Source organism: Lepisosteus platostomus, chromosome 20, assembly GCF_059453375.1.
Source record: "Lepisosteus platostomus isolate fLepPlt1 chromosome 20, fLepPlt1.hap1, whole genome shotgun sequence".
In the NCBI taxonomy this organism is placed as follows: Eukaryota; Metazoa; Chordata; class Actinopteri; order Semionotiformes; family Lepisosteidae; genus Lepisosteus; species Lepisosteus platostomus.
In genome coordinates this window covers 13,474,029-13,489,065 of record NC_142630.1, presented here as the reverse complement: position 1 = coordinate 13,489,065, position 15,037 = coordinate 13,474,029, and the positions used below count along the sequence as shown (strand labels likewise).

General features: G+C 49.3%; 1 protein-coding gene across 10 annotated transcripts in view; it reads right to left on the bottom strand.

The window, feature by feature from the left end:
- The window catches only part of kifc3 (kinesin family member C3), a 36,258-nt gene that overhangs the window by 1,975 nt on the left and 19,246 nt on the right, over positions 1-15,037 (bottom strand). For 8 of the 10 annotated variants that reach the window (XM_088613613.1, XM_088613611.1, XM_088613604.1 and 5 more), the window contains 18 exons: positions 12,312-12,498; positions 11,397-11,575; positions 10,275-10,340; positions 9,373-9,498; positions 9,063-9,260; positions 8,344-8,517; positions 7,893-7,979; positions 6,908-7,055; positions 5,965-6,095; positions 5,422-5,533; positions 4,875-5,056; positions 4,679-4,783; positions 4,279-4,409; positions 3,844-3,967; positions 3,208-3,337; positions 2,056-2,285; positions 1,536-1,682; positions 615-741 (listed from right to left, as the gene is read on the bottom strand). In XM_088613613.1, the coding sequence (XP_088469739.1) occupies positions 615-741; positions 1,536-1,682; positions 2,056-2,285; positions 3,208-3,337; positions 3,844-3,967; positions 4,279-4,409; positions 4,679-4,783; positions 4,875-5,056; positions 5,422-5,533; positions 5,965-6,095; positions 6,908-7,055; positions 7,893-7,979; positions 8,344-8,517; positions 9,063-9,260; positions 9,373-9,498; positions 10,275-10,340; positions 11,397-11,575; positions 12,312-12,498 (2,584 nt within the window). Of the gene's footprint in view, positions 1-34; positions 83-614; positions 742-1,535; positions 1,683-2,055; positions 2,286-3,207; positions 3,338-3,843; positions 3,968-4,278; positions 4,410-4,678; positions 4,784-4,874; positions 5,057-5,421; positions 5,534-5,964; positions 6,096-6,907; positions 7,056-7,892; positions 7,980-8,343; positions 8,518-9,062; positions 9,261-9,372; positions 9,499-10,274; positions 10,341-11,396; positions 11,576-12,311; positions 12,499-15,037 lie in introns of all 10 variants that reach the window. The other 2 variants (XM_088613605.1, XM_088613609.1) reach the window with 2 other exon arrangements.

Here is a 15,037-nt window from a genome sequence, read left to right as displayed (position 1 = left end):
ATGCAAAGCTGGGAATCGAGAAAATCCCACATACCTTCCCCTTGAGACCTTGTAACTGCACTTTTTTAAATGTTACTCGATGCTGCAAGCAAACCACAAGTTCAGGAACAGTAATCATATGGTATTACAGAGGAGAAAAAAGACTCTACAAAAAAACATTTGAATTTTAAAGGACAACTTATAGCTCAGTTATTCCTAGTCAATAAACAAGAGACGTGAAAGCAGGCCAAGCCAGAGAAAGAGGCTGCAAATAGTGTAGAAGATCTTGGGGGAAATTAAGTTCTTGGAAATGAATCTTGCCCAGAGAAAAAGCAAGAAAAAAGGGGAACAAAAACATTCGTGAATTTAGACTGTTTTAGACTAAAGACAGAATTTAGAATTTAGACTAAAGACAGAGATTATAAGACATTTAGGCACAAGCAATAGTTATGAAAGCCCCCTTCAGTTCCAACACAGAAAAGGAAGGACCACCAATCTCTTAGTATCAACAGTGCACATCTGTAGAAGACGATGCACAACCTCAGACTTTTCACTTGCACTGAGCTTTGCTCAGCATCACACAGGGCTACACTACAGCGGTACTCCAGCGAGGAAGTGAGCAAGCAGTGACAAACCTGGAATCGGCTGCTGCAGCTTCCTCCTGGTGCTCCCTGACGGCCTGGCCATTGGCATCGGTGTGGTGGTCAGGCTGCTCGCCCGGGCACTGGGTATGGGCACCGGCGTTACAGGAGGAGAGTCCAGCTGCAAACACAAGCATGCCCTGGCTGATCAGTGCTCACAGAGACACCCACCTCGCCCTTTATAGGACTTCTGTGTGTAAGATTTTCCTGTGTGCAAGACTTTCTTGTGTGAAGGACACGCTGTACAAGCACTAGTTGTTGCAACAAAAGAAACTGACAGATAAGCTGAACAAGCACGCTGTTGTCTTGCATATATGGAGGTCTATAGGAAGGATCAAAGATCAACCCTAAATATATTGATCCTAACATATGTGCTTCTCCAATATCATGTTAGGTACATAGAGGAGGTGTTTTAAAGTATAAAAGGATGTTTGTGAACAATGGCAAGCAGATCAGATAGGTAGAGGATTACTCTTATCAGTCTGATCTCCAGGAGGCATCTTCATTATTAATAAATCTCTTTCAATCCTTCACCGAACTGCAACTCATTTCTCTACACCCTGACCTTAGTAAATGCGAGTTTGCGAGTTTGCGTCAGGCTATAACAATACAAAAAGCTTTCAGTGGCTGGAATTTCAAAACAGGATTCAAAAACAAGGGAGTGTCATTGGATCCTTCATCATTGCTATACGAAGATCTTATTTCCTAAAAGCTCTACAGTTATCTAACATGCTAAAAGGCACAAGGTATGTCAGGCCTGCAGCACAGAGATCAAAGGAAATAATCCGGCGTGGGAGTTGGCCTGCTTTGATGAACAGGCACACTGCCCAGTTTTAATCCTGGAGTTCCTCCACTTGTTTCCCAAGGGCACTGGAAAGACCGGGTGGGGAGGCAGAGAGCAGGGAGTGGCCTTACCTCCACACTGTCGTGCGTGGGCGAGGAGGAGGCAGAGGAGTTCTCCGCCTGCTTCCTCGCGGCGCTGGCCAGCTCCACCGTCCGCACTCGCTGGCCGAACTTCAGCGAGCACAGCGACTCGCTCACGTTGGTGTCGAGGGGAGAAACCTGTGAGGGAGGGCAGGAGAGAGGACTGCGTTAAGCGACTAGGGAACAACATGAGACTCCGCCCCACAAATCCCAGGAGAAACCAATCACAACTCCAGCACTAGAGCCTATCCAGACGACAGTGTTATTAGAGCATTTCAAAAAGCTGTTGCAGAATGAACCACACACTGAGGGATAATTCCCAAAACGGACTATATTATACCTACACACATTACACAGCTGAAACCAGGGAACGATGGTTTGACTACTGCCCTTATGAACAACTTGTACAGTGTGGCACCGAGACCTTCAAGATGTGCGACTCATCGCATCGCCAACCGCGCGGACCGCGACGTTCACTACCGCGCATCGCCGCGCTGCCCTGAACGCTGACCTGGACCATCATGAGGGTCTTGCTGTCCCCGCTCAGCGAGTCCTGCAGCAGGTAGGTGAGGCGGGAGTTGCGGAAGGGGATGTGGGCGTGTCGGGAGCGCAGGGCGTGGATGACATCGCCCAGCGCCGCCAGGGACTTGTTGATGCACTGCGCCTCCCGCAGGCGGCTGCCCTCCGCGCCTGACTTGGCGATGCGCTCCGAGCCGGCCAGGTCAACGAGGTTCAGCTTCCCTGCGGAGACCAGCTCGCGTCAGCACCTCGGCGACACGCAGCAGGATGGCACACGGAGCTTCGGAGCCTTGTCTTTAAGGAAGTGCCCAGGTGTTCTCAGCAGTCTGATGGCTCCGATGCAATTTTAATTTGTGCCCGAAGGATCGGCAGAATTTTCATCCAGTGCCAATTTGCAAGTGACCTGGCCTTTCTAATCACCCACCAGAAACACCTACAGTAGCATTTTACACCGCTGTGAGCGGAGTGTCCACTGATCGTGCAGGCTGGTATTTTGTGTGGCCCTGCATCTTGAAAAGTCTCTCCGGTTGCTGAGGGGGAACACTCTGTTAAAGCAGATGGCTTTTGAGCACACGGCCAGTCCATGAAGTCTGGACACCCAACCAGTAATGCTGGAGACCGTCTGACTCCATGGCTTACAAGTCTGGCATCTCTGGAAGATGACCACCATAAAATGTCTGGAAGATGTGTAATAAATACTGGTCTTTTAAGCTTTGGCTTAATTCTCCACCATCAAATTATTCACAAATTCACAAGAAAATGATTAAGTATTATTCATTACTAAGTATTCTCTAACACTAGTGTGGAGAGAGGAGGATTACTATTTAGATTTTCTGCCCTTAAGATGGTGTCAGATCGGTTATATTACAATATTAAAACATTTACCTATTACAGAAATTTTCACCTCTGCTTCAACTAAGAATCCAACCCTGTTACGGCATTTTATTTTTGCAAAGCAGGGCAGGAGCTGGGAAAGGGGAATGGCAGAGAGGAGGCGGGGCAGAGAGCAGAGAGGGGGCGGGGCCGGGAGCAGAGAGAGGGGGCGGGGCCAGGAGCAGAGGGGGGGGGGGGGGGCTGGGAGCAGAGAGAGGGGGCGGGGCCGGGAGCAGAGAGAGGGGGGGCGGGGCCGGGAGCAGGTACTGACCAGCAGTACGGTGGCCGGTGGTGGAGTTGACCCCAGTGACGCTGATGATGAGCAGGGCGTGGGAGCGGGAGCTGTGCTCATTCAGGTTGGTGCAGGCCGTCGCCCGGTTCATGTGGCCCAGCTCGAACACCTGGAGTGGGTGGCAAGCAACACTTAAAACACCAGGGCCTGCATTCCTGACCAACAGCGCTTCTCCAACTCACTATCAGCACAGCAAACCTTACTGTCCCCAGGTGTGGAACCAGCAGTTTCTAAGGGCGTGAAAACCCATTCTGACCTCTTCATTGACAGAATTTCATTTAAAATACTGCAATCAAATTGCAGAATATGTACAGCAAATGTCTTAGGATGATTTACATAAGAGGTAAACTAAGTCAAGTCACTTCACATGAGTCCAAACTAATACTAGAAATATAAGAGACTCAGTTGATCAGTAACGCTACACCAGCTGCATGAAACAATCCACCAAACAAGAAGGAACGTTCTTACCAATGGTCTCTTATACTTCTAGTATTTTACACTGGAAAATAAAACATGCTGTAAAACACCAAAAACGTTACAGAGACAAAAACCAGTCATGTCTACACACGCCTTGCTGAAGCAGTCTGTTCGTGGGGCTGTTTCACTGAGACTCACCCTGTTAATGTCCTCCACGCTCGTCACGGTGAACTCCGTCAGTCCAGGGACATAGAGCTGCCCACTGCCATCTGGACACATCTTAATATCCAGCTTCTCGTTGGGGTTGTCGCCCAGCAGATTCCTAAAGCAAACGGACGAGGCCCACACTGTGACCGGATTCTCGTGGGAATGAGGTCCACGCTTTCTTCCTTTCATTTGAAACGTTAGGTTCATGTCACGGGAGGTGGGGAGCAGTAAGTGGAAACTGAAGACCTTTACCCAGCCTACTCCAGTGCTCTCTCAGAAAAGGCGTCAAGCCAAATAAAGGGACGAATGAGCTGAATCTCTTTTAATTGAATAAGGCAGTGCGCAACCTTGTGCGCCGATGGTCAAGGTGTACGTGTGCCTGAACGCTGGAGGAAAAAGGGAGGCGTGATGCGAGGGATGACTCACCGCAGTGTCTCGTTGTAGATCTCCACCATGCTGACGGTGATGGTGAAGTCCCAGTCAGGAGCTTTTTCTGCCACCTCCGAGAACAGCAGCCTGAGAGCACGCTGGTTGATGCCAGGATTGTCTGGGACCCCCTGATGTAGAAGAGAGAAGGAAAATCACATTAGAAAGCACTTTGAGAGCATGTTGCCATCGCCTTGGTCTCAACAAAGCACCTTCTTTCTGATGGGGTCGGGCAGGAGATTTTCAACAGGTCAGGCTTTGCAGATCTCAGGACATGTGCCTTATGGAAGCCACTCCAAAGAACACTGACTTTCATGTGGATGAAACAGTCCACAAGCAGACATCTATATTCTAATCAGTGTAACATAGCCAATAGAGAACAAGGGAGATGTGACTGTACCTCCATAGTGTAGGTCTTCCCCGATCCCGTCTGTCCATAGGCGAATATACACACGTTGTACCCATCGATACAGGACGTGATCAGTGCTTGCACTTCGTGGAAAACCTGGCGATTCAAAAAAAGGGATTTTCCGTTAGTCTTTGCTTCCTGCTGACAAAGAGGTAGCAGTGTCCGGCCTGTCTGTGTCCGTGCTCACCTCCTCCTGTGTGGCCTGTGGGGGGAAGACTTTGTCCAGCTCAAACATCACTGGCTTCCCCTTGTGCGATAAGTGTAGGACAGCGTCATCATCTGGGTCAAAGGTCACAATATTCTTGGCTTCAGTGGCGTCTAGCTCCTCTTTGCAGACTGGGCGCACCCTGCAGAAAACACGGATGTTTCCTTATGGAGAGAAAATAAAAAGAAATGAGGACAAGGAATGATGAAAATGGAAGTTTCACTACTTCTACTAAAAAAATCACTACTGGACTGTATATCAACAACCCATGTGCACAGTCCATAGACAAGCTTCAGAGATCAATTCAGCTTCAGCAATTAGAATGATCCTGTCCTTTAGTGGGCTACAAAGCAATATTTATCCAGTACTAAATAAAACTGAATCAGTAACCTTTGTCTTGTACAAATAGGAACTTTGTAGTCATCATCTACAGAGTAGCATGCAAGAGCAGCATATTTTTAAAAATGGCAAACAGACTGAATACGGACACCCTCCTTTTAATGTTCAGAGGTTGATATTGGACTCCCACCTTTTAGTTTGACCAGCTCATTGTGGCACTTCTTCCTCAAGGTCATCTCCCTCTTGTACTTGCGCAGGAGCTCCTGGTTGGCACTGCTAACCTCTCCGATCACCTGGCAGATCTGTGGGCACAAGCAGAGCAGGTGATGCCTGGGCGGCATGCAGCCCTTGGCACAGCCAGATAGCCCACATACCATCCTTTTCTCTCACGCCAAAGCGCAACACCACCCACGTGGCACGCTAGACCGCACATTTCCCACTACAGCTCTCCAATGGTCAGAAAACCCAAGCTGTCCCACTTTTAAACCCTTCCAGTGCTACAGTCCAGTCCATGAGGCTTGAATCAACCTGGACCACGGCTGTCCTTCAGTTGTGTGCTTCTTACCACTTCCCGAAGAAATCTTAAAATGATTAAACGGCAGTAGGATTTTCAGCAGGACAGGAACAGGTGAACCAAGGCCACCCAGTCTTGCTGTTATGGGACATGTCACTCTTGTCCCAATTCCCAGCAGCCGGAAGAAGAGGGATTTTCCCAGGATCAGCCAAGCCTCACCTCCTGCTTGGCCTCAGAGATCGCCGTCTCCAACATGAAGGGGAAATCCTGCACCTGCTTCTTCAGGCAGTTGTAGTCGCAGGTGAGAGTGCGCAGGGCTGGCTGCAGGGTGAGCAGGTTCATCCTGACTCCTGAACACAGAGGACAGGGGACAGGGTAAGAGGTGCACAGAGCAGCTAACAGACATGCAGGGGTCCCACAGACTCCCTACACAGGAGACATAAGGCACATCCACTCAGGGACAGCAGACATGACATCAAAATAAAGAACACCAGGTACCAGTAAAGCAAGTCCCTGAAGATTTAATCTCACAGACTTTTTTAGGAGTGATTATCATGGAAGATGTCAAAGATATTCAAAGCATTCGTTTAAGCAGAACTGAAGAAAAATGCAGTTCTGCATATAATTACCAGCATGAATGTCTTCTTCAATGTTATTGCAACCCTGACTTCTCACCCTGGGTCATTTTTTTAAATGTTTGTGTTTATATCTATGTTACACTGACTTCTCTTACATCTGAGAACACACTGATCTATGTAAGTCTATAACCACTGGAAACAGGGTAAGATTCACAAATCTCTCCTTGTTACCAGTGGCTATAGACTTATGAGCCAGTACTTCTCTGGTAACAGCCATCTTCCCACAGGCTCTCAGGCTCTTCAACACCCTGGAATCTACTTGCGCCCACCCCAATTCCAGAAACAGGGTTTAAATCCCCCCAGTGTGTTGTGTAGATTGTATTATGTATTTACCTTGTCATTTGCACTTTGCACTATGCGTATCCTGTCTACAATGTCTATGTCAGTGTCCCGTCTGTCCTGCCTGTATTTGCACCGTGGACGAGGAGGAACGATATTTCATTCCACTGTATACTTGTATAAGGCTGGAATGACAAATAAACATGAGCTTGAACATTGCTCTGGGCTGAGGACTGTGATCTCACCGGCCAAATTCTCGTGCACAGCCTTCATCTCGCTCTCTGCCCTGATGAAGGCTTCCTCGATCACGCGGTTCTTCTCCTCCTCCAGGGACTGCATCTCGGCCTCCAGCTGGCCCTGCGCCCGCTCCATCTCCCCCTCGTACATCTGGATCTGAGAGACAGGCCAAAGCAAAGGATGTCAGAAGCACGCCCCCGCGTCCCCACTGCTCTGCCAGCACTGCGCACACTCGTTCACCTCCTGCGCGCACCATGGAGATCACAGCTCAGCCGATTCTAACACGAGCATGGCAAACTAAAACATTCTTCCAATCTACTGCATAATCAATACGATGGTAAATAACAGGGTTTTGATTTTTTTAAGGATTTTGAAATCCTCTTCGAATAAAAAACACCAAAACCTAATTTTGGAGCAAAACGGAGGTGAAATCCAGTATACAGTCAGTAAAAGTGAATGGAAGGGGCCTATTACAGCACTGGGAAGCAAAAGCATATATACAGCAGCAGAAACAAGTGCAGCTGGGATTCCACACAGGATCCACAAGTGCAATGTAAGGTAGAGCACAGACACGCTGTGAATCCTATTCGACATTACATGGCGGACAGGAAAAGAACAGCTAGATTTCCCTCGTTTCTTTAAAGAAAGGTGCTATGATAAACACAACTCAACAATACGGGAAAGTCCAAAAGAATCATTACAGATGTTATCTCGAACTCAAAAGAAAAAAAGAGCCAGGGACATCTCTGAGAGACGGAGACAGCTTGCCTTTGCCTGCTGTCCCTGTCACCAACGAACATGTTGGAATGATCCCTCAAGAAGTGTGATCAGGACAACAGCAATAAAAATGTTTTAAAATATAATAAATCTATTTTACAACCGAGGCTTTACACTTCCCACTGGCTGATGGAAATTAATCTACCAGCTCCCAATGTAACCACTGCCCTTTACTGAGGGATCCCTGACCCGCCAAGTTTCAAATAAAAGGCCAACCTTCGACAACCTACGGACCAACTCGCAACTGCCTCTCCCAGCAGCACTAGAGAGGAGGCCAGAGAGGCGGCTCCGGTCCGTGCTCAGCTGCAAATCAAGGGGAAACAGCCGTTACGAGGAGAGGCTCCTGCAGTTCAGGCTGACAGGAGGACAGAGGGCTCAGGTTCGGGGTGTCAGAGGGCTGTGTTGAGGGGCTACAGCACGACACGCAGCCTACAGGCTCTGGGAACAAGGAGAGCTTCACAAATCTTTAATTCCCCCCCCCCCCCGCACGTCAAAGCGTGTTTTTCCCCCATCACATCTGCAGTCCTGTCCTGCAACATGCAAATCAAACTCAATGACCAGCCAACCTGAGAGGCAGCGCCACCAACAGGCGAAGGGATGGAAATGCAAGGGCGAAAAGAGGGGGCGGGACAGGGGCGGGGCTTGGGAATGGGCGGGGCCTGCAGACCTGGGCGCGGAGCTGGCTGCAGGTCCTCTGAGAGTCGTGCAGCTGCCCCTCCAGCTCTCGAAGATGCTGCCGCTGGGATGCCAGCTGCTCCTCCAGGACCTTGTTTCGGGTCTGGGCCTCCGACAGGGCCTGTTTGGACTGGGCCGACTCCACCTCCACCGTCCTGGTGACGTACTGCAGAACGCGAGGGAGTGAAACGAGCCGTCAGTATGCCAGGGCCTACCGGCATAGTTCTGCACTTGTGGGTATCTGCAACTACAGGAATAAACTCCTGCACACACTGCTCTGTAAACGTAAGCTAGACGGCAGTGCATTTAAAATTGAGAACAGGAGCACTGTGGGAATGCAGAACAAGCTACCCAGTCGCGTTGAAGCCAATACCCTTATTTCTTTCAGGAAACAGTCGGATGAGATCATCGGATCATTTATCTACTAACTGCCAAACAGGCTAGGTGGGCCGAAGGGCTTTCCCTTGTTTGTAACACCTGTTATGTTCTGTGAGTGAACAAGTAGTGAATAAGTTACCGTGACAAATTCTCTCAATCGCCGAAACTTTAATTTAGGACCCTTTTTAAATTACTTAATTTCTAAAATAAGCAACAGCGAATTGTTTGGCATTAATCATTTAGAAAGTGTTTGCACTGATGAAACGCTTCACTATTCCTTCTGTGTTCAGAAACTCATGTCCCAGCCCCCCGCAAGAGCTCCTCCCCACTGACCTTGACGTGCGGCGCCTGGGCAGCCTGCCTGGCCAAGGCCTGCTGGCAGTCCCTGAGCCTCTGGCCCAGGCGGCCCTCCAGCTCCCCCGCCTCGCGCCGCGCCTCCTCCAGCTGCCCCTCCAGCTCCGCCACCCGGCCGGCCTCCTCCCGCAGCTCGGCTTCCCGCTGGACCAGCCGGCAGCGCAGGGCCTCTGCGTCCTAGGGGCAGCCCAGCACATGGCCAGTTCAGGAACACGCTGGGCACGGCCCCCCCCCCCCACACACACACACGTGCACCCGCGGCGGCCAGAGAGACCCGCGTCCGGCTCACCTGGCTGTGCCGGCAGTCGGCGCGAGCCGGGCACGCGCCCTGGCCCTCTGCCTGCGTCAGCTCCTGCTTGAGCCGCTCGTTCTCCGACACCAGGATCTCCAGCTGCTTCTCCAGGTCTGTTGCTCCCTGAAGGGAAACAACACAAGCACACAATACTGTATCTAACAGCTGAGGTGCATCAGAGGAATTCAGACTGCGTAGGAACATCCATCCGTTTTCTAACCCTTCCGCTCGATTCAGGGTTGGAGGGGAGCCGGAGCCTATCCTGGCAAGCAACAGACGCAAGGCGGGATAGACCCTGGACAGGACACACAGACACAAACACTCACATCAAGGCCATTTTCCCCAGAAGCCAATTAACCTACCAGTATGTCTTTGGACTGTGGGAGGAAGCCCACGTGAACACAGGGAGAACATACAAACCCCACTCAAATAAAACCCCAGGACTCAGACCCAGGGCCCCAGAGCTGTGAGGCAGCAATGAGGACCACTGCACTCCTGCTGTCCCACGAATGAGCATGTCAAGGTAAATTCCACAGAGAAAAAAGGAAAGATGAAAGAACTCTTCTGCTGTTGCGGCTTCTTCAGGTGTGAGCAGGAATACGTCAGGCATTTTTCCACAAATTTATTTTGCATATCTTATCATTTATCTAAGAAAAGCCCTAAACCATAGTACCAAAGAGACCTGTTTTACTTCTGGGTATTAAAACACCGGCAATCTTTCATAAGCCACTTGTTAAAATAGGGTTTGACATATTTTACAGTGGATAATGCAGTAAGAAGACATGGGAGAGACATTCAGACATGTGATGAGCAGGATTTCACCCCCTTGTCCTCCCCAGTCACTACAGCGCACAATCAATTGTGCAGCTTCTCTGAACTGCTGGCTTACAGCAACTCACCAGCTCGGATCGCAGCCTGTTCACTTCCTGTGCCTGGAGCAGCAGCTTCTCCTTCAGATCCTCCACCTGCCAACCGATCACAGACAGCAGTCAGCCTGCGCCTGGCTCACTGCCTGGGGGTGGGAGGCGTGTGTGTGGGGGGGGCTGCTCTGGGCTCTTGCCTGGCCCCAGCCCTTATCCCAGACAGGGAAGACGAGGAAAACACGCTCTAGACGTTGGGCAGGACGGTACATTTGGCTGCAGGGTGAGGATGGACCAGTGAAACACAGGTGGGGCAGCAGGCACTGTTTCTTTAGAGGGAGGAACCAGTGTTCCACCTCTTCATTCTCACTGAGCTTTTCGGAAAAAAAAAGGCTGTCCCATCTTTTCAAGAAGGCTCCTCACTCTTCCCCAGGACTCAGCCTCTTAGTGTTCACACCAGGCCATGCCAAACCCACACACCCCACTATTAGGGTGAAGTTGCCTTCACTGTACTTTGCTGTAACACAGAGATGTGAAATTCTAACCTTGAGAAAACTGGAGTCTTCTAGCTCTTTTACGCTACCCTTCCATGTCCTTATTTGAAACTTTTTAATGGGCTATTTTAAATCTATGATTTCTTATTCGAGAAATGGAATTTAATCTAAAGACAATTTCACAAATCTGCAAGATTTCAAGCACCTGAGAAACTGTCATCAAAATCCCATATTGACAGCGGTGTTATTACCAGCGTGAAGCCCGATTCAGTCCAGTCGAAGTAGCTAATCAAGGCTGGGCCTGGTCAGGACAGGGATGGGAGGCCTCTAAGGAAAACCAAATGTCTTTTGCAGCTGGCACTCCTCCTTCTGCATCAGAAGCGGCCTAAGACAGTGACCTGGGACACTGTAGTATACGATGTGCTGCCCTTCAGACGACAAGTTAAACGGAGGTCCTGACTCTTAGGTAACTGGCAAGACAGGATGTTAAACCACGTCGCCTCCTGATCCTCTGTGCCGTGGGGCTGCCACCCATCACCCAGCTGGGAGCTGGCCTTCAGCGGAGGCTACAGTTTGCCCTGGCCTATATGTGAAGTGCTTGGGGCTGCTTATATTGATGCAGACTTCTCCTCTGCTGCCCTGGCCTCCCACTGGAGCTCCTCCCTACCTGTGCGCGCAGCCGGCTGATGGTGGCCTGCTGCTCGCTGTCCCGGCAGCGCAGCCTGTCCTGAGCGAGGAGCAGCTCCTCCTGCAGCCGGCTCTTCTCCTCCTGCGCCGAGCTCAGGGACTCCGCCAGTCGCTGCACCGACGGCACGGGTCTGCTGCCCAGGCTGGAGCGCCGGCTCCCTGCGGACGGAGAGGGACGAGCGTGCAGGCGTCACCGGGAACCAACGCCAGCTGTCTCCCTGCCTCCCCTCCCCTCGTGACAGGAGTCTCCCCCGTCCAGCAGGCTTCAAAGATCACCATTGGACCGCCCTTTTCTGATCCCCAAACCAGGGTCACAGGGCACCACCAGGCAGCTGATCTTAAACATGAGGGACTCTTCTAAGCTGCTGATCACATCAGCAAGTCTTTTTTTTATTAATTTGAAAATAAATCACCTGATCACAGGTGTTCCCAGTCGAATTGTTCCAGGTGTTACAGATGTGTGATTTAGAAATAGATCGTTCGCTGTTCACTGATCGTTCACTCGATTAACTCATCAGTAATTTACAGGTGTTCCTTTGGGAAAGGTGACCCGTGAGACTCACTGGACTGGGACTGGGACTGTCCAGGACCACAGCCAGACGTTTTCTACACACAGGACATGACATTGCAAAATTAAGTAGAGGCGAACAATAGCTCCTTATCCCACTGACGGATGTCCAAGATTTAGGTCCTAGATTTGGTTTCTTTCAGGGATTCCTTATGCCACAGTGAGGGCGTTGAAACTGAGGGCTGTTCTTTTACAAATAAGAGGTACAGCTCGCCCCACAAACATCGTTCTGCCGTAGCTGTATTACACATACAGGTAATTCACTGCAGAGCCCCCCGTGTTGAAGCCCGCTGGCTCTGGTGGTCCGCGCCCGGCGCCTCCACCTACCCACGGCCTCTCCCTTGCGCAGCTGGGCCTCCTGCTCGCGGACCACATCCTGCAGGCTGCGGATGAGGGCCAGCTTCTCGCGCACGTGCTGCTCGTGGCTCTGCCTGAGCCGCTGGAGCTGCAGCTTGCGGCCGGCCTCCTCGCTGAGCAGCCGGGCCTGGAACTCGCACACCTTCTCCTGCAGGGCCTGGGGGGGCACAGGGGCGGCACCGTCACGCGGCGCCAGGCAGCGCGCACACCACCACTGCTCTTCTCTCTGCTACAAGACAACTTCTCAGATGGGTGACTATTTCTTAACACGCATTCCAGGGCTTCAGCGGGAAATAACTATATCAAATTAGGACTAATTCCTTCAGTCAGTCTGCAGCTTTCACGGCAGATTTGATTTCTGGTGCTGAATCAATTAAGCGGGAGATTTCATGTTAACAAGAACACAGGAAATGGAGTCTAACAGCTGGGGGAAACAGATGAATTCTTCTCCACATTATTTTCAGAGCAAAAGCCACAGAAACTCCAGAACATTCTAAATCCTTGATTTTTAATTTGATCTCCTCGTAAATTTTTCCTCCCACTTCCAATTCAATGCACTGTAAGAAGATACTTTTAAAGGCGCTATATAAAACAAAATGTTATTATTATTAACAACAACAAATGCAGTTTACGGCTTTTCATATGCGAGAAAATGATTTTTTAAGCATCTACCTACACAGTACTTTCTTTCACCGGAGCAGTAAAACACACCAAATCACACAGTGGCAACGCCTTACTTGAATGGAGCAACATAACACCATCATAACTCCAGCACAGAAACTTCAGGACGCAACAGAGCGACACGCATCATGGTTTGTAACAGCTCATAATGAAACACTGAGCTAAAAGCTAAGAGAATTCCAGGCAGAGAGCAGTGAGGTGCAAATAATGACACCATTAAGGACAAGACAGCTGATGCACACAGCTCAGTAACAGTGGTCCTGGTATGTTTATGTTCTATTTTATTTTACTGTATGGTTTTCCTAGTTTTATTTTGTGCTATGAGTGTAACATAGCCCCATTCACGTACAGCGCAACCCTAAATCTAACTGGATATATGAAAAGACTGAACAGGCTCAGGGTACAGGTAGCTAAGCAAACTGTGGGTAACAAGTAAGTAACACCACTATTATAATGTGACAGTCCTTCACTTTGTAGCTACAGGCATCAACAGGGATTTCTACCACAAAACCTCACAGGTAGTGTATATAGAAATCACATGTGAAACATGACGAATTACATAAGCTGTAGATGTCCAGGAACAGGAAAAGGTGACTTCCTGAAGACAGTGGAGACAGAAGGGAAATGAGAAACAGTGAAATGGAAAGATGGAGAAACAGCACAATAATAAAAAGGGAGAAAGGAACCCCAACCTTTTCACAGAGCAGTGCAAATGAATGAATTAATTCTGGAATGTTCACCTAAAAAACTTCAGATGCACTGTAAAACATTTTTCTCAGTCTGGGCTGAGGACAGACCTCCTGTAAGGGAAGCCTTTGCTAGGAACCTGAAATTCAAGTCCGAAGCACACAAGATACAAACCCAGAGAAAAATGGTACATTTCAGTTTTCTATGCCATTAAGACATTAATGTATCTTCCAATCATTACTCGTGAACAGTAGCATTCAGCTAAAATATTTTTAATGTCCATAACAATATGACTGTATTGTATTCTGGGTGTGTAAGCAAGTACAGCATTCTATTTTTCTAGAAAAAACTCCAGCTAAGCTGTCACAGAGTTTGCAAAAAATTTGCAACTGATTGATGATTCACGTTAGACTGTGTGATTCATGTCTGGGCGGGCAGAGTGTAGGTAAAATTTCAGAGAATTTGGCCTAAAATTTGTCCTAAGCCAAAGTCTTCCAGAGCAAGGTGACTCTACTGCACAATCCAGTTTTCACTCTAGTGTGATCTCAGCTGTCAAAATGACCCCACACCTGCTCTGCTCGTAAGGCATATGGGTCAAGGGGGAAAAGGCTTTAATTGGCTGAGCTAATGCCTTAACAGTGGCATCCATGTATAAATAAAAAAAAGACATAGTGCCACTGCCTGCTGTGCAAGAACTATAGACTGAAGCTGCCTGGTAGACCAGCCTAGCAATCATGCCACTGGGAACAAACTGAACTTAGCTGACTAAGGCAACGTGAAATTACCTACGCAAACTGTAAATTAGAGATCTGGGTGTTGAAGCTTTGCCTCCAAGTATTCAAAATGGATAATTGCTGCTTCTCACAGCAGATATACAAGTCCTAGTCCCTTCGCAGCCAGTGTCAGGTCTGAACATGTTGGAATTTCACTGTTGCGGATACTGTCAGCAGACACTGAGCTTATGGGTAATGCATTAGCTGTGGATGACCACTGTGCTTAGGAATGTGGGGCAGAGACTTACTAATAGGATTACAGTGTGGTGCCATAACCTGGCGAGACCACATTAATAGTGTGGTACTTCTACACTGGGGGCACTATTAATTGGCCAGTGAACTTCTGCACTGAGGCATACTGCTTTTAAATATACCGGAACCACACTATGGGACTATCACACCCTCTGTTTCAGGGGTGTCCAATCCTGGTCCTAGAGGGCCTGGCTCCCTGCAGGCTTTCATTCCAGCTCAGCTCTTAAAGAAGCTCTTTATTGGTTTCATCAATCACTTTAACAACAGGTTCCAGTTCTTCAGGTGCTGCTGCAGACTCACCGG